This window comes from Chionomys nivalis, chromosome 1 (assembly GCF_950005125.1).
Source record: "Chionomys nivalis chromosome 1, mChiNiv1.1, whole genome shotgun sequence".
NCBI lineage: Eukaryota > Metazoa > Chordata > Mammalia > Rodentia > Cricetidae > Chionomys > Chionomys nivalis.
In genome coordinates, this window is record NC_080086.1 from 147,408,293 (window position 1) to 147,426,440 (window position 18,148).

The 18,148-nt window shown below is 47.6% G+C and overlaps 2 protein-coding genes across 3 annotated transcripts; both read right to left on the minus strand.

Annotated features, from left to right (window-relative positions):
- Window positions 1-244: 244 nt before the first annotated feature.
- Window positions 245-14,558, minus strand: LOC130877119 (GTPase IMAP family member 4-like). 2 transcript variants are annotated; one of them, XM_057774052.1, is made up of 3 exons: window positions 14,477-14,558; window positions 5,552-5,621; window positions 245-1,932 (listed from the first exon to the last, which is right to left on the minus strand). In XM_057774052.1, the coding sequence occupies exons 2-3, from the start codon at window positions 5,607-5,609 to the stop codon at window positions 1,001-1,003; spliced, it is 990 nt and encodes a 329-aa protein (XP_057630035.1). In that variant the 5' UTR covers window positions 5,610-5,621; window positions 14,477-14,558; the 3' UTR covers window positions 245-1,000. The 2 variants fall into 2 exon arrangements, with proteins under 2 accessions (XP_057630035.1, XP_057630025.1); XM_057774042.1 differs by lacking the exon at window positions 14,477-14,558 and adding an exon at window positions 8,538-8,674.
- On the minus strand, window positions 11,023-14,558 carry LOC130877129 (GTPase IMAP family member 9-like). The gene is made up of 2 exons (XM_057774064.1): window positions 14,477-14,558; window positions 11,023-13,081 (listed from the first exon to the last, which is right to left on the minus strand). The coding sequence occupies exon 2, from the start codon at window positions 13,039-13,041 to the stop codon at window positions 12,163-12,165; it is 879 nt and encodes a 292-aa protein (XP_057630047.1). The 5' UTR covers window positions 13,042-13,081; window positions 14,477-14,558; the 3' UTR covers window positions 11,023-12,162.
- Window positions 14,559-18,148: the final 3,590 nt, after the last annotated feature.

The window sequence follows — 18,148 nt, forward strand, 5'->3', positions numbered from 1 at the left end:
ACACGCATTTATGCACATGTACCTGCACATGCACAAACATGCACGCACACATACACACTCACACACATTTATGCACATGTACCCACATGCTTAAGGAAACAATACAGGAAACAAGGAGGTGTCATAGGGATAGAGTAAGTCTGGTTTTAAAGTACCTAAAAATTCTACCAATAAAACAAAATTCATCACTGCTATTACAGCAGCACTGTTCTCCAAGACAAAACAGACTCCAATTCTGAACAAGGATGAGGCAATAGAAAAGTTTATTATAAAAACAATAAGCAAATTAGCTGGGCTGGGCAGAAGCAATACAAACTGGATGTATTGGGGTACAGAGTGGGGTTGGAGCAATCAGATCAATTCTCAAGGAGAGAACTGACTTCACCAAACTGGTTAGAAGGTTGACAGAGAGCTTCTAGAAGCACACCTGACTTACCGAACACTGCAGTGTCGTCTACTAAATTGCTAATTTGTGCTCATCCTGAATTAGCTGACTTACAAGATTTGCTTTGCCATCAAAGCGTGGATAGGGAACAACTTGAGTTTGTAACGAAACAAACTGACACTCACTGAGAACTGTACGCTCATCTGTTTCTGCCTAAAGATTCCCTCATGCAAAGAACTGAACTTCTAGTAGAACATGGAAGACTCTTGTCAGAAACCTGAGCAGCAGTGTATAGAAGCTGCAGGTGAAGACTATTGCTGAGAATCCAGAGCAGGACGAATGGGAGCACCTTACAGTCACATCCTGGGGGCTCCTGGGTGACTTTCTCTGAGGAAGAACTCAAGGGTGGCGAGCATCAATACATCTGATTTGAGTTGTACTAGAGGATTGGTCGGTTTCTTTGCTAAGTCAATTGAACATCTACCAACTGCCAAAGGTGCCTTTTACTCTTAGTTCTGGAGGACGGAAAGCAGAGCATTTGGACAGTGAAGAGTGGGCGGTGTTATCAGGAACAAACGCAGAAAGCAGATGAGGTCTAGTCTTACGGACCAGGTCTTAGTCGTCTTGCATAAACTGACTGATGATAAAGCGAGCAACCTCCCATATTTTTAAGATCATATCCAGTATTGCACTTTGGTTCTCCACTTCCCTCCTAGCATTTTGCTGTCTCTCTGTGTAGAAAGCCTCTGTTCTGGTGAACTCCCTCTCCATCTGCGCCTTTCTCCTCTCCCTCGCCAGCTGATCTTTCAGGTCTCTAATCTGCTCTTCATACTCATCTCTTATCCGCGCTAGCTCTCTCTCCAACTCCTGTCTGTAATGCTCTTGCTTCTCCCGGGTTTGTTTCTGAATCTCTTTCTCGGCACTTCCGTACATCTTGTTGGTAAAGCATCTTCCTCCATTTTCCATCACCATGCGCTGGACCAAGGTCAACAGCTGTGTCCTCTGGTCCTCCTGCTCAGCTCCTGATGCTCTGTTGTTGAACAAACAGTAGCGACCCTCGAACTTACGGATCAGTTCTTGAATGACTTCAGGAGCTGACTTTAAGTACTCACGGATATCGGTGTCTTCCAAGTCATCCTTCCTGGTGAGTAAGAGAATCATGAATTTTCTAGCCTCATTTCCAAACATGCTTAGAATCTTCTGTGTAGCCTTATGATCTTCCACGGTGTAGCGCCCCAATGGGACCACCAGGAGCAGAGCATGGGGCCCTGGGGAGGTCAGGGCAACACAGCGGGCGATCTCTTTTTGCATGTCAACATTTGGTATCTCAGTGTCAAAAACACCAGGCGTATCCACGACAACAAGCTCTCTCCCACCCCAGGTGCTCACCCTCTTCTCACAGACCTTGGTAATGGATTTTGCACAAATGCCAGAATGAAACACCTTTTCCCCAAGGATGCTGTTCCCTGTTGCACTCTTTCCTGCTCCCGTTTTTCCCAGTAAGACAATTCTCAGTTGGGAATTTTCCTGGTCTTGGTCTCCAAGCTCTAGAACATCAAGGAAATAAAACCAAGTGTTAGACGCAGTCCCCAACAGTTAAACGCACAGTCCCACCATCCAGAGCCTGCTCTCTTGCTTCTCTGCCTGCGGGCTTTCCCTCTGGCTGCCATCTCTGCCCTCCCAGGTTCTACAAACAACCCCTGGGTCTAAAAGGCCATCTTGAAGGACTTGACAAAGAGGTTCGGGTATCTCCCTTCATCTCTTTTCTTCACTGCTTCTTTTCAGTATTCTTTTGAGCTCTTTCTTCTGACCCTTTGTGGCTTCTAAGCCCCCAGAGTAGGAAATAAAAGTTTCAGAAGAGAACTGTGAGCTGCTTCCAACAACGACCCCCAGTAACGGAATCCAGCACAGAACACAAAGGATGAGTTTGGGGCATCTGCTGGGAAGAATGTCTTTTTTCTGATTTATATTTTAAAATGGCTTGTTCTTATGGCTGAGAGCCAAGTAGGGGTGATGTACAAGTTTTAAGATAGTTCCCCATACTGACCTAGGCCCTCTGCATGTATTATATTATATTATATTATATTATATTATATTATATTATATTATATATATGTTACAGCTGTGTAACTTGGTTCTCCTGTGAGACTCCTCTAATAGTGGGAACAGGGACTGTCTCTGACTCTTTTACAGGCTTTTGGGACCCTACTCCTCATACTGGGTCACCTTGCCCAGCCTTAATACATGGGAAGGTGCTTAGTCTTACTGCAACTTGATATACCATGTTTTGTTGATGCTCATGGGAGACTACCCCTTTCCTGGATGGAGATAGAAGAGGAGGAGATTGGGGGTGGGCAGCAGGGAGGGACAGGAAGGGGATGAGGAGCTGGGAGATGAGGATGGGGAAGGTTGCAACTGGGATGTAAAATAAATAGATGAATACAAATAAAAATAAAATAAAGACACAGGGGAATAAAGATAATTCCCCATGTTTGGAAACCAGAATCCCATGATGAAGAAATAATACGGCTGAGAACACTGCCTGAGACGACCTAGAAGAAGACGTGAGGGCAGCTCCTGCTAGTATTCATTTAGCTGCACAGCGGAGACCCCCATTTGAAAAGTTCTTGTAGGCTTTGGTTCCTTGGCCATAGGAAAGAAGACTGGGAAAAGGTCCCAGTCGTAGATCCTGTGTCCTGATTGGCCACTGTTGGTCCATGTGGGGATTAGCCATGGTTAGCCATGCATTCCCCCAATCCTTCCATCCCTGAATCCCTCCTCTCTGGGGTGTAGATGTTCAGCTCTTCCCAGTAAAATGTAGCCAGTGGGTCTGGCTCTGGAGGACACGATGACACGCTCTGACTCTGGAGGACCGGCATCAAAAGTTCCAAGAGCCTTTAAGCTCCACAGGCTGCCTGCTCCTTTGATTCCTCTACAGCCGCCATGTGAAGACACCTGGACTAGCTTGCTGGACAGCAGCATCCAAATGAGACCCCACCATCCTGGCCTGCCCAAGAGCTAGTTCACCACCCAAAGCTTTTGAACTACAGGTCTTGACCCCCATGTGGGGCCACAAAACTGAACATGAGAAGCAGGTGAAAAGCTAACAACAGTAAAGGATTCTGAATACACAGCAACTAAAACTCATTTCAAGATCACGGGTTTAGTGAACCTGTAGTATCTCTCACCGCCTTCCCTGTGTTTTATGGTGAAACAGCAACCTTGGTTCTGACCAAACACCACCAATACTTGGCCTCACTCATACCATGCAGCACCAATAACTGCCGCCCAAAGCATTTTGGCTCAGATTTGAGACTATTGCCACTTTGTATTGTGTACTTAGTGAGTGGCATTCTTACAGCTGATTATTGAAAAACTAAAATACCAGTCAACCCTGGAAAATGTCCGAGATGCTCTATCCTGCAGTAGCAAATATTCAGCCACACTCACATAAGCAAAACACGCAAACTTCCTCACTAGTGTGCAACTATGCTTTTATTTGAAGTTGAAGAAAAACAACAATACATTCATTAACTTTAGATTTCTTATTTACCTTCTCTGAGCATGCCATACACTTCTTCAGTGTTGCCAAGGACTTGTTAAGCCCAACTTGTACATAGTCATAGTGTACGATGAATGCTTTAAAGGGATACAATACTGAACATCTCCATTGCTCACAGAACTATGTTTTGTAGTGAGAACACTTAAAATCTACTGTCTTATCAACTATAAAATTCAGTATGAAGTATGTTCACTATGCTATGTAACAGGTTTTCAGAATGTATTCATCCTATCTAACTGAAACCCCTTACTACATGGACAGGAAAAATATGTTTTAATCTTTAAGAAAAGGTAAATTTTATGTATGTATATATGTATGTATCAAAAATTTATTTCAAATTTCTTATCTTTGATTTGTAAACTATTTTATGTACTTATGTACCTGAAGTCACATAAATGTTTCTTGAAAACAAGGAGCAATGGGGGGAAAAGTTTAAGCCCTGAAGAGCACACACCTGTGAGTCTGCCAACAACCTGACGGGAACCAGTAGCTTGCCAAGGTGCATCTGTGAGCCTATCGGGACTCTGATTGATGGGGAACCACTCGTGTGTCATAAGTACATGAGTGACACATCTGTGAGCCTATCGGGACTCTGATGGGGAATCACTAGCTTGCCACAGGTACATGAGTGAGTACCCAACTTTAACAGGTGTGATTCAGACCCCAGGAATGCCTGACTCCCAGCATCTGGAGCCAGAGAAATGGGTGATATTTGAAGGTACTACCCTGTAAGGTAGTCTGATAAAACAGCAGAATCTCAACTGACATAATGAATATGGTGGGCGGGGAGCTGGGCGTGCCCAGTGAAACACTGATTTATTTATTAGTTGGAAAATGAGGAACCTGGAGCAGGGACCCAGATGGGGGATCAATTGCCCCCACATTGTTTTCTCCCGATCCTCCTTTAGGAAAGGACAGAGATATCACCAGAGAAGCCACAATCAAACAAGCCACAGGCAGCCTCTCTGCTATGTTCACATTGCAGGAAGGAGGAAGTAAGAGGCTGTCCTGAAGTCAGGCGAGGTGGTCCACTCACACCTGTCACTGGGCACTAGGGAGACAGGAGCAGGATGGCTGCCACAGGCTCCCAGCTGGCCTGGCCCACAGTGTGAGAGTCTGTGTCCAAATAAACAAAAGACGGAAAAAGAAAGAAGAAAGGGAGGGCTATGCCAAGTTGAGGAAGACTGACAGGCCCTGTGGCTTCTCTTGCTTAGCCAGATGGACGTCACCCTATGAAGAGAGGGAGAGCGCGAGGAGAGTCCAGAGAAGTGGGCGAGCCGAGAAATACGAGGGCAGCCGCTGACAGGGCTTTATCCTGCTCAAGTGGGGACTGACCATCAGGGCAGGGGGGACTGCCTATCTCCATGCCTGCCTCCCCCCCTTCTCCACGCTCCCGTACCCCCACGTCCCCGCACCCCCATGTCCCGGCACTCCCAGAGCCCCCGCATTCCCACACCCGCACCCCAGCACCCCCACATCCCCACACTCCCGCAGCACTCCAGCACCCCCACACCCCACACTCCCGCAGCACCCCAGCACCCCCACACCCCACACTCCCACACCCCCACATCCCCACACTCCCGCAGCACTCCAGCTCCTCTCACCGTAGCCGGCCCTGGGCTTTCCAGTTGTGGACCCCACACCGTCGTACTGGGCTGCCATTGTCTCGTGACTCTGCAGATAAAGAAACAGCCATGGCATTTTCTGAAGAACACTTGGAACCTAATCTCCTGAAGCCAACATTGAACTTCCGGCCATAAACTCCAGACTTTCATTTCCCCTGCTCCATACCCCAGACCTCACCTCACTCCATTTTCAGGCTATTCTTTTTCTTACACAAACTTAAATACTTGCAGCACCTCCTTGCGCTTGTCCTGGCTCTGGACCTCCTCAAGCCGTTGAGTGCTGTAGCGCCTTTTACAGGAGTTTTTTCAGCGTTCCAAACTTCTGCCTCTGCTTTTCACTGTGGCTTTTGCTCTTTCAAGGATGTCTCTTATAAAGGCTGGCCAGGATAGAAGCCCTGACTACTCCCCACCTCCGGTATGGCTCCTTGGTGAATGACGTCACCATACAGCCAAAGGCTCTTGCCAGACTCTGCACTCCATTACAGCCTCTGCTTCCTGCCATGCATCAGCCCATCCCAAATCCTATTGACACTCCTTTCATAAATCTCATTTGTCTCTTTGTCTCTACCTTCAAGGGGATCAAATCTACTGCCACTTGTCTTCAGGGTAACAGGCGGTGGTCAGATGCCCTAGCAAGAAGACTCCTGCTGCACTCCTGAAGCCTGGCAGTCGTGTCTTCACGCCACGCATTTCCCACGGCAGAACAGTCGCAACACAGTGTCAACGCTTTATTAGGACCACAGTCACTCAGCATCAAAGAGATACATTGTCTAGACCCCAATCCCCCCCATAACTATGTTGTCCTGTCTGGATGGAGAATGAACATCTTTCATTTCATGTGAAAACAGGAAATAAACAGAAAAGAAACTCAAACCACTCCAAGTTCTAATACCCCAGAAATAATCACTTCAACACTTTGTTGTAACTGGACTTCTTTTTTATGATTGTGTGCAGATAATTTTTTTTTTATGAAAAAGAGACAGTATCATTTACTTTATTGTCTACTGTTAAGATTCGGTGTTCTGCCAGGCAGTGGTGTTGTACACCTTTAGTCCCAGCACTCAAGAGGCAGAGGCAGGTGGATCTCTATGAGTTCAAGGCCAGTCTGGTCTATAGAACAAGTTCCAGGACAGCCAGGACTATACAGAGAAACCCTGTCTCAAAAAACAAACAAACAAAAGACCATTGAACTTTGTGTTTTACTTTTCACTTTGTCAATGCTTTGAGCACTCTATTCTAGTCGTGCATGGAGCTAAGGACGAAAAGGTGGCTGAGGGGCTAAGAGTGCTTGCTGCTTTTACAAAGAACCAGGGTTCAGTTTCCGGACCCACACGGCACTCAAAACTGTCTCTAAGTCCAGTTTCAGATGATCTTATGCCTCCTCCTGGCCTCCTGGAGAAACAGACCTGCACACGGTAATATATGCATACATGTACACGTACATATCCATGAAATCAAAACACTTATAAAGTAAAAATATTTTGAGGAAAAAATAGATTTGAATTTTACTTTTCTTGCTTGAATTCCCTAGTGACTTTTGTTCATCTTTAGAAGGTGGTTTGGGCTATCGAAATGACCCGGACGTCCTGGTGTGATCATAGCTCTCTGAAGACACTGACCTCCCTGTGTGCCAGGGTCCTCTCATCTCCTAGGCTTTGTGGGAACTCCCCTTCCTGGAGCCCTGCTTCAGCCCACTGCTTTCTGGGGGGCCCTGTCTAACCCCTCTCCTGCAGCAGCACCAACCTGAGCTGCCAACTCCCGAGGTCTCCTGTGCTGTCACTGCTCAGCAGCATTTCTCCATCAGGGACATGGTGGTAGCATGAGATTGTTCTCTAACATTTGCTGTCTCCTCTCAGGCTATATGACGGGAAACTTCCTGGGTACAGGCACAACACTGGACAAAGAGCGGTCTTGGTTCTTTACTTCCTCTGTCGGGTGGTGGCCTGTGCATGCAGTAGTCCCTTCCTCGTTAACCAATACACAGACCTGCAGAAACACCCAGCTGTTTTGCATGCTTCTTCTACCTACTACCCATAAATATTGTTGAGAATTCTGGAGCCAACTGTGTCCAGGACAGGCTGGAATGTTCTCTGTTAAGGAGAGAGTCTCCACACAGAGAGCCACCAATTACAGATGTGAAACAGAAAGCCAGATTTTTTGTTTTTGAAAGAGGCTCATTTCTTTATGTCTGAAGAGGTGGATAGAAGACAGCCTCTCATAAACTAGAAAGGGAAACCACTCAACTCTTAATGGAGCTGGTACTGGTGATTAACAAGGAGAGCCAGAGGCAGTGATGGAAAATTTCTCAAGACTTTCTGGTTAAGGGGAGGGGGAATATTTAGACCAAGTTCGTATGTAAAACCAGGACATGTGCTTCGGTAGGTGCTGATTTTATTGACTAAGTTCCCCTCCCTCGGACTATGAGCAAACATCCTCTACTGGTTTCAGAACTGTGGCCCCAATGAGTGTAACTTAGACCTCCCTGGAGGGAGCTCAAGTCTTCCGTGAACCCAGGAAAAGAATGGTTCCCCAAGGAAGCAGCTTGAAGGAAAAAGATAACAGCCAGTGAGGACCCTGACCTGTGTGCCAGCTTGGAGGAGGACACTCACCAAGCTGTGCCTGTTAGGGATCCCCCACCCCTACCTTTTCTTCTCCTGCCCCCATCAAGCTAATTCATTCATTCTCTTCCTGGAAGAGCCAAGTTAAAAAAATTTTTTTTTGACCAGTGAAGGAACACTTTCTCCATAAAGAAAGTACCCTTGCAGCAACGGACCCTGAAGCATACATGAATTTGTAGGACTCAGTCTTCAGAACGGATTACAGCCTAAAATTAGCAGGCAGGAAACAGGGACCAATAAGCACAATTTCCAAGAGCAGGTCTGCCGGGGGTTTTACTAGACACGGCCAACAGAGCAGCCCCCTCCTCACCAAGTTCAACACTCCCCCACTGCACCCTGATTCTTACCTGGAAAGGTCCTGTGGCCTTCTCTGATTTTACAGCGGTGCTGAACCCAGAAGAGAGAGCCGCAGAGGAAGCGTGGGGGAGGAAGTGTGGAGACAGGAGCACACAGGGACCCACCCATCTACCCAGCGGCACTGCGGAGCTCTACAGTCCGGTGTTCTGTGCCATCTAACAAGGCACCCAGGGCTGCTGGTAGCTACTGGGCGCTCGAGATAGGATAAATCAAATGAGAAATAAAGTATTTCAATGACTTGGCTGACAGTGACTCTCCTGTGTGCTTACTTATTTAAAAATTAGCGGGAGTGGGGGGCTCCTTGCCACTAGCAAAGAGTAGAATCTACTTTTAATTGGGGTGTTTAGATATTTTATGCTTCAGATAATTCACTGTGTGACTAGATTTCAGCGGGACCTCTCTATCATACCTCCTCCCCTCCAGGCCCAGGGAGCACTTCAGAAAAGGGGTTGGAAAGATTGGAGGTAGCGGGCGTCTGCAGGAAACAGTACTTGCTCAGTATGGCAAGGCCATTTCACTGCAGGGAGAGGGGATATGACGCTGCGAGGGAAAGGAGAGGGCTAGAGAAAGAATTAGAGGGGCGACTGGGGTGGAATTGATCAAAACACATTACGTGAATTTATAAAGTTCTCTAACGATAAAACTGATCATCCTGCCTCTCTCTGCCTGATCTGTTCCTTCTCTCCCTTTCTCTACTATTCTGCCTACTTCGTGGCTGATTCTTGGGTGACTTTGCTTTTATCCCTTCTTACTCAGGACAGCCCTTGTTGGGTGGGTGCTCAGGGTCCATGCAAACCTGTTCGACTTGGACTAGTCTCCTTTCAAATTCTGTCCTGCCCTCCCGCATGTATAGCAGAAGAGCCTGGCGTCTCCACACTGTTGCTATGTGCTTGACAGCTGCATGTTTTATAACCCAAGGGACCGCCAGCCCTGGGTAGTTACTCGGACAGAGATCAGCAGGGAAAACTTAGATTTTGGATCCATCCTAACACAAAGAACAGGAGTGCGCTGAGGAGGGGGAGTAGTGGGTCAGATTATCCAAATTTCCACCTCCAGGAAAACCTATTTATTCTGTGACTCTGATTCCCCAGGTTCACCTGTGAAATCTGGTAACTTGGCACAGAATCACCAAGCAAGCAGGTGGTGCTGAGATAGGTCCTGACCAAGTCCCTTCTTCACCACAGGCCTTCTAAACCCTCCTCCCACCTTTCCACATCCTGAACTGTGCACTGAAGGGCCCGTGAATGTGTAGCCTTCAGTAACCAGGACGCTGGAAGCCGAATAGTCCCCATAAGAAACTGGCATTTTTCTCCAATCTGTGGACTCCCTTCTCTTACTTACACAAATCTTCAGTCCACCTCATTAGTTTTGTGGCAAAGAGACCAGAAGGTGATTTTTTCCTTGCAATTCTCGAGAATCTGTGAACTCTACAGCTGATGTCAGCCCATTTCCCAGAACCCTCTGAGAGTAAGACAGTTGGTGTTAAATGTATCTGTGCCCTTGCAACGTTTCCTGCCTGCATCAGCCACAGATATTTCCTGTCCCATCACCTTCAACTGTCATCTTACTCATCACTTGAGTTGTGGCCATTTCACGGGGGAGAAAGGTGAGGATGGAGGGACCATGCATCCTGCCAGTAACATGAGATAGTACCCAAAACAGGCTGTGAGGAGAGGTTGAGAGAGGGAGAAACATCGTGGGGAGACCTCAGCACACTAAACTGTGCTCAGTGGTCTCCCTGAGTGTCACTTTGGACCGGCATTGGCCCAACACAGAGCTTTCCTCTGCCTTCCACCCGAAGAAGGAACCTAGCTATGGCCACTCACAGCTCAGTATTGAGTGGGTGTGTTGTGTGCACAGTGTCTCTGCCTTTTAGAATCATTGTGATAGGAGTTTTAAAAGCTTAAATTACTAATAAAACACCTAGCAAATTCATTATAAACATTACCAAAAAGACCAGTAGTTAAGAGCACTTACTGCCCTTCCTGAGGACCCGGGCTGGATTCCCAGCACTCATGTGGTGACTTAGAACCATCTGTAACTCCATTTCCAGGGGATCTGTCCCCTCTTCCAGTCTCTGTGGGTTCCATTTACACACATACATACAGGCAAACACCCATCCATATAAAAATTTTAAAATAATCTACATGAAGTTCACAGCTGGGAAACCCCATTGATGCCATGACTCCCCTAACAGATTCTGGAACTGGTGAGGGTGAGGAGCACAGTCTCCAGTTTTGTACCCACTGCTGAATGCTCCAGCCTCTAATGGATTGTCTCAACTTAATGGTCACACGAACAGTCTGAGTTCAATTCTGTGAGACATAAAGTAAAACAAAGTGTTGTAAATTTGAGGAGGAAAATTTGTAGGGAAGAAGAGGGAGTGGAAAGAAGTTGGAGAACCAGAGGAATGGAATTCATTAATAAAAACAAAAAAAATCAAAATAATTTTTATTATTAGTTATTTTGAACCCATAGTTATTTAAAATACCCTTGACAATATAGAATGGCCATGAGTGGGTCTGTGTAACCACGTGAAAGTATTTTGTGCATTTTGTCTGCTGTGTTCTATTTCCATTTAACAACACATCAGAGATTTCAAAATCAAGATAGGTTGGCTAATGGAAAGTCAATCACACCATAACACTGTGGTCTAGCATCTAGCCCATGGCAGTGTTGTTATACACCCTGGGCAGCCTCACATCTAACACGCCTACTAAAGGGATCACAGGCCTATCAAGGGTATAAAAGTAAAAGCGCTAGCAGTGATGAGATACTTGACAAATACCTGGAAGAGGGGAAGGTGAGAGCTCACTGGACAAAGCATGGACATCCTGCACAAGCCCAGAAAGCCTAGAGGTGGGTAGCGACAGACTGAAGCACAAAACGCAGCTCAAGTTCAGAAACGCCAGCTATAAACAACCAGGTTACTAGAGGATGAAGTTGGGGTTGGCAGAAACAGTGGGACCTGTCATCTCCTCCCTCCCCCTAATTCAGAGAACTGCACTTCATCTTCTCCCAGGAAGATGGTGAGAAGATTTTCAAAAGATGAGAACCTCTTACAGAGGCCTAGGAATTACAGCACTTAAGGGTTCATTCCGCAGCCATCTGTGCCTGCTCTGCCACCTGTAGCCGGACTCTGAGGCCCACTGCAGAGCTGCCACACAGCTTTCCTAGTGACTTATTCCTGTGCGTGTGTGAGCGTGTGCATGTGTGCACATGTGCGTGCAGGCGCAAGCTTGTGCGTGTGTGCGAGTGGGTGTGCATTGGTTCAGAAAACAGACACTGCCATCAGGAGCTCACAGCAGATATGGACCTGGGTAGGGGAGCAGCTCATAAGAACCTGTCCACCCTGCTGAGCTGGTAACTGCTGATGGATTCGGGAAGAGGAAGAGTCATTGTCTTCCACTGTGTTCCTCCTGATCAGCCCACCAGGCTCTGACAGATTGTTTGAAACCTGCTGTCACCCACAGGAAACTAGTTAAACTCAGTGGATCACAAGGCAAAAAAATACCGAAACAAAAAGACATGAATTCAATCCGAACACATTATATGCACGTATGTATGAAATTGTCAAAGAACAAATGTCATTAATGTAAAAGAATAGCATTTACATCACGATCTCAACTTGTTCCAAATTTCTGAAAGCAGTTCATGTATCTTCCTGTAAATATACCCAAGTATAGTCTCTTCAGCCTTTTCCTTCAGATTTTCCATTTTCTCATCATAATTTTTCTTTGCAGAATCCATTCGTTTCTTCTTTTCTTCTTCTGATCCGTGAGCACATTCCCTTTCTATTCTTTTGATTTCAGCATTGAGTTCCTGAGCGTAAGTTTCCTCGAGTTCCCTCAGGCATCGTCTCAGCCTTCTGTCTATGTCCTCGTATATCTTCTCAGAGAAGTAAGAGCCCCCGTTCCTGTCCACCATTTGCTCTATCAGTCCTACCAGCTGCTCTACTTGATCTTCTCGCTCCGCCTCTGCCGCTTTGTTATTAAAGGCCAGGCGGCGTTTCCCACACTGCGCGATGACATTATTTAGCTTGTCATTTGACTCGCCTAAAAAGTCATCCAGGCTCTGGTCCTCAAGGTCATCTTTGCGAGTAAACAAGACAATCATGTACCTCATGGCCGCCTCCCCAAAAAGACTCTTGATCAGGGAGACCGTTTTCTGCTCTTCCTCCGTGAAGCGGCCCAGCTGCAGAACCAGGATGATGGCGTGAGGCCCAGGGCAGGAGTAGAGAACACAGCGGCTGATTTCTGTACATGTGGCTTTCATGGTCTTCTTGGTGTCAAAGAGCCCAGGGGTGTCAACTACAACAAGGTTTTTCCCCTTCCATTCCCTGGATGCCTTCTGGCAGGTCTTGGTAACAGCGTGGGCAGAAATCTTAGACTCGAATTGACGTCTCCCAAGGATGGTGTTTGCTGTGGCACTCTTTCCGTTCCCAGTTTTTCCTACCAGAATGATCCTCACCTCAGTGTTTCTGTGGGCGGCCATGTTGAGGCAAGCAGATTCTGAAGACAGGGAATGCTCAGATCTTAAGGGAAAGAGAGCAAAGCTGCCTATTAGATAAATGGGAACGGCCCCAATGCTTTCTTTTCTTCCCTTCCCTAAAATTTTACAATGTTCTGTTATCTTCATGCACCCTATAGAGACAGAAGATGAAACGCTACAAGGGAGGAAATAGAGAACTCGAACAGCTCCTCCATAGAAGAATGTCCCATGGGATTCTGCAGGGAAATCCCAGCGGTCCTGTAGAGGTCAGGGGAAGACTTTGTGGGGTTGGCGCTCTCTTTCCACCTTTCCGAGGGTTCTGGGCACTGAACAGTGGTTGCCAGGCTTGTGCAGGAGGAGCCTTTACATGCTGAGCCATCTCAGTAGCAACACCCTCCCCAGCACACTTTTAAAACCCTGACAATCTGGATGGCATTTGAACTGTTTCTGATAACACAGAAAGGACATTTCTACTCCTGCTACCAGCCGACACGCCGTCCCCAGTGCCAGGTCCGAGTGAGTGCACCAAAATCTCTGCTATGCCCAGCCAGGAGCATGCACCGGGATGACCATAATGTCCAATAACTTACTATATATTTTATGAAAAAGTAGGAGAAGCAGTCTAAGATGGCAAACATAAAGAAACAGTAATAAGGCAGAAGGACTCATTCCCCCGATGTGACCAGTACACAGTTGAATGTGTGTCTTTAAATATCACATTGATGTCAGAAATATGTTCACTTATCATATGTTAATACAAAAGAAACACAACACACACAAAAACAAAAGAAAAACAAACAAAACAAACAACAACAGCAACAAACAGGACAGTTAAAACAACCCTGAATACTGAGAGAGTCACTGGGGCTGCCACCACCTCAGATTTCAAGGCGGTGACACAGATGCTATAGAAATCAATAAGGAAGGAACACAGCAGACAGGAAGCCCTGGGCCACCGGCAACTGCAGGTTCATCCTGTGCTGTGCCTTCAGAGCAGCTAATGAGGCCTTCATGGCCCCACTCCACATCACCCCAGGGTCACACAGGCAGAGTCTCTGTTGTCCAGTGGGAGGAGTCAGCACCCTGGGTTCTAACTCTCCTCTGCCCAGGATGACCAGGGAACTAAGAGTCACCAGACTTTCTGAGGAGAAGTGACTTAGACAAATGATCTGACCTGTCTCCGGGCCCTGAGGAGCCTGCCTTGAGTCAGAACTTTCTGAGAAGAGTGTCGGGCTACACTCTGTGTCCTTCACCACAGCTACCTACGGGCTGATGAAGGCTGCAGCTTGTTAATTCTGCTCCTTGTACCCCTGAGCCCCCACCTCTCCCACCAGCAGCACCCTCCCTGTGAAGCTGCAGACACAAAACCTGCACCCCAATAGATGCCCCGTCCCCCACTGCCTCTCACACTTCCCTTCCCCTGTCCAACCAGACTCACCTTCTTCAGGAACTGACGAGGGTTCAAGGTTTCTCTGGGGCCTATTTGAGCCTGTGCTCGCGCTTAACTTTAAAGCAAAACTGCTGCATTCCCAGCCTGCCAGGCAGGAAGTTCTGTGGGCGGAGTCAATGAAGAGACTGTGGTCTTTAAAGAAACAGAAATATTGTCCTCTAACTTATGGGTGCTTCTGCTTTGTCGAGGTTAAGCCTTCTGTCTGCATGTCTGCTGTAATGCCAAGAATTTCAAAATCTGTTTTAAAAAATGTTTTGGATTGCTTTCTGTTTTTTGAGACACAGCCTCAGGTTAGTCTTGAGTTCACTATGTATTGAGGATGACTGGTATGATTTGTTCAAAAACAGCGAGAAGAGAGTCACACCATGCAAAAGGGCTCACATAAGAGATTTAGTGGAAGAGGAGAGAGAAGGGGCAGAGAAGAGGCAGAGACAAGTCCTGGGGGCAAGAGGGAAGGAGGGAGGAAGGGAGGGAGGGAAGGAGGGAGGGAAGGAGGAGGTGGATAAGGCCCACCTTTTGAAGGGGAACATAGTGAATGTGCACAGGGGGTGCTCTTAGTGGCTGCAGCTGAGGACATATCCTGCCAGGACCCCAAGGGCAGGCCAGTCCAGGGGCCTGAATACTAAAAACCCTCCCTCTTACTCATCATAAAAAGGCGAGGAGTTAGAAAGGGGTAGCAGTTAGAGGTGGGGATGGGGATGCTGTGTTCTCGAGACTCTGCTTCATGCTGACCTGGGGGCATCGCTAGATTTGGGGGGTGATGACCATGTCCTGGAGCAATTGGCTGTTTCACTTCACCGTCCTGGCTCTGTGGAACCATCAGGCGCTGCTTGGACCTGGCAAAATGCTGTTTGAGCTGGATCCAAGTCAATTCCCCTAAGGCTTAAAGCATCTGATCCTCTCCCATCACCAGAACATCACCCAGACACTCTCCTCTCCTTCTGTCCAGTCTACCAGGAAACGCAGGTGGGTGGTTGCTGAGGGCAGTCACTGTGAGTTAGGACCTCTGGGGTGCTGCTGCAACACTAGCTAGTTAGGAATGGCCGGTGGGTCTCCAAAGAACATTCCAGTGGGAACAAGGAGCTGTAAATGATGACACAGTTCCTATGAGTGAGGCAGAGAAGACCCGAGCTCTGCAATTCCTAGCATCCCAGGAATTCAGAGAGGATTGATTTCAAGACAGCACAGGCTGCCTATTGATTCATCAAACACAGAGCAGGGCCGAGGGCTATGACCCTGAGAGAGACACAGGTGTCCGGCACCAGGACTTTGAGAAAAGGGCTTTGAGGAGAGGGCTGTGCTCGAGAATGAAGCCTCACACCCAGGGGAAAGGTCAAAGGCCGGTAGCCCCACCCGAGACCCAGTTGCCAATTTTGAATGGAAGGCGAAGCCACCAGTGGATGAGCAGGCAGATTTGTTGTAGGTGGAAGAGAGCAGATCTGTTGAGGGTGGAGCAGGTGGGTAGGGTCCCAGCGTGACGTGATTACCTTTCGGTGAGCTCTACCACTGAGCAAACATGTCACAGCAGCAGAGTTAGTCTAAGAGGCTTATTGGGGCAGGAGGATGCAGGAGGGTGAAAGGGTGATTCCTCCTTCCATCTGTCGGGATCACTGGCAGAATGTTGCAAAGGTCCCATAAAATATCAGGACATAGAGTGCTGGGAAGCAGATTTCTGCTAGGCTTATTCCCCATGAGTGAGGCAGAACAAGATCCAGTGGCTTTTATCAAGTGAGGTTCAAGCCAGAAAGGCACAAACTACCCCAGAGAGTCATCACTCAGGGGGCAGGGACTGAAGGACAAAGTCGGAAGACCCAGGGGTCGGGGAAAACGAGAAAGCTACAGGCTACCCAGTGAGTCATCAGGCAAAGGGTGGAGGCTCTGAGCCTTAGAGAGATGTGGTTTCCTGGTAACAGGGCTTAATGAGATCAAAAGGTGAGAAACCACACCCAAGAGACAAGTCCTCACTTGTGGGAACTGTCTAGAGGTGGGGAAGGGGGAGGGGCTCACCAATTGTGCCAGTTTTGGATGAAGGGACCCAGTGATCTGGAAAAGCAAGGCTGTCATAGGTGTATCTGGTTCCAAGGTCCTGGAGTGCCTCAAATGCCTGTGGGCAAGAGGAAGTGCCAACAGAGCCTTTCCTGGTCAGGGAACCAATATTGCACCCTGGGGATAAGAGTCATGGAAGAGAAAGAAAGAAATGGGGGTGAGCAAGGTCAACCTTTTAAAGGGGAAGGCAGCAAATGCACACAGGAGGTGCTCTTAGTGGCGGCAGCTAAGGACATATCCTGTCAGGACCCCAAGGGCCTGCCAGTACAGATGCCTAAATACTAACAGTGACCTTGACTTCAAAGCTGAGAACCTGGCGGTTTCTAGGTTCTTGAGGCTGGGTACCTCCACTGTTGGAGCGGTCTCACAATAGCTATCTCCAGCTTGGGGCTGGGGTGCAACTGCTGATAATTACTCAGTGCACAAGGCAGGGTATCTCAGTGGTTCCGATCCGGTTCCAGGACCCCAGGAACTCTCTGAAGAGCCACTGGTCCTTAGCCCACAGTAGAAACTTGACAATGCTGTCTCTGCTATCAGGGAAGGAGGAAGCAGCAGCAGCAACAGCAGCAGGACCAATCAACTGCAGCAGGAGTGGGGCCAGGGGAGCAAAGCGCACGGGGGGGGGGGGGGGGGGGGGGGGGGGGGAGAGTTGTCTTCCTTCAGCCGCACCTTTTCCATCTGGGCCGCCACCGGAAGCTGCAGTCTACCATCCGCAAGGCAATCAGGACAGTTCTTCAGGTGCAGCTCCAATACCAGGCAAGTGAACACAAAACCAATCAAAATAAGGTGCTACATGAGGCTTCATATCCACGCTTTGGTTCACGCCAGGGCGATACTGAATACACAGAGGCCTAGATCTTCAACTATCTTCTTTATGTTCCTTCTACTAATGTTAAACTTCAGATCTTACACAAAAGTTTCTGATCCTTTTTTATTATTTTATTTTTATTTTTACTATTTTTATTTTCTGAAACAGAGTTTCTCTGTGAAACAGTCCTGACTATCCTGGAATTCACTTTGTAGACCAGGCTGGCCTCAAACTCACAGAGATCCACCTGCCTCTGCCTCCCGAGTGTTGGGATTAAAGGCGTGTGCCACTACCATTTGGCTCTGCTGATCCGTTTTAAATTAATTTTTGTCTCAGTCCTGTGCATGTGATATGCAGTTTCCCCAGCACCGTTTGCTAAGGAGGCTGTCTGTCCTCCTGCACGGGTCTTTAGTTCCTCCGTTGAAAATCAGATGACTAGGACTGCATGGGTTTATTTCTTGGTTCTGTGTTCAAGAGAACACAGAAGAACGTTGACTATGTTTCTGGGTTTGTGCCAGAACCATGTATAAAGAATTCCTAAACCGGGCGGTGGTGGCACACACCTTTCATCCCAGCACTTGGGAGGCAGAGGCCGGCAGATCTCTGTGAGTTCGAGGCCAGCCTGGTCTACAAGAGCTAGTTCCAGGACAGGAACCAAAAGCTACAGAGAAACCCTGTCTCGAAAATTAAAAAAAAAAAAAATAGAATTCCTAAGTCCCAATATAAAAAAAAAAAAAAAAAAAAAAAAAAAAAAAAAAACAATAAAACAGGACAAAGGCCTTGACAGAGCCTCACACCGGAAGATG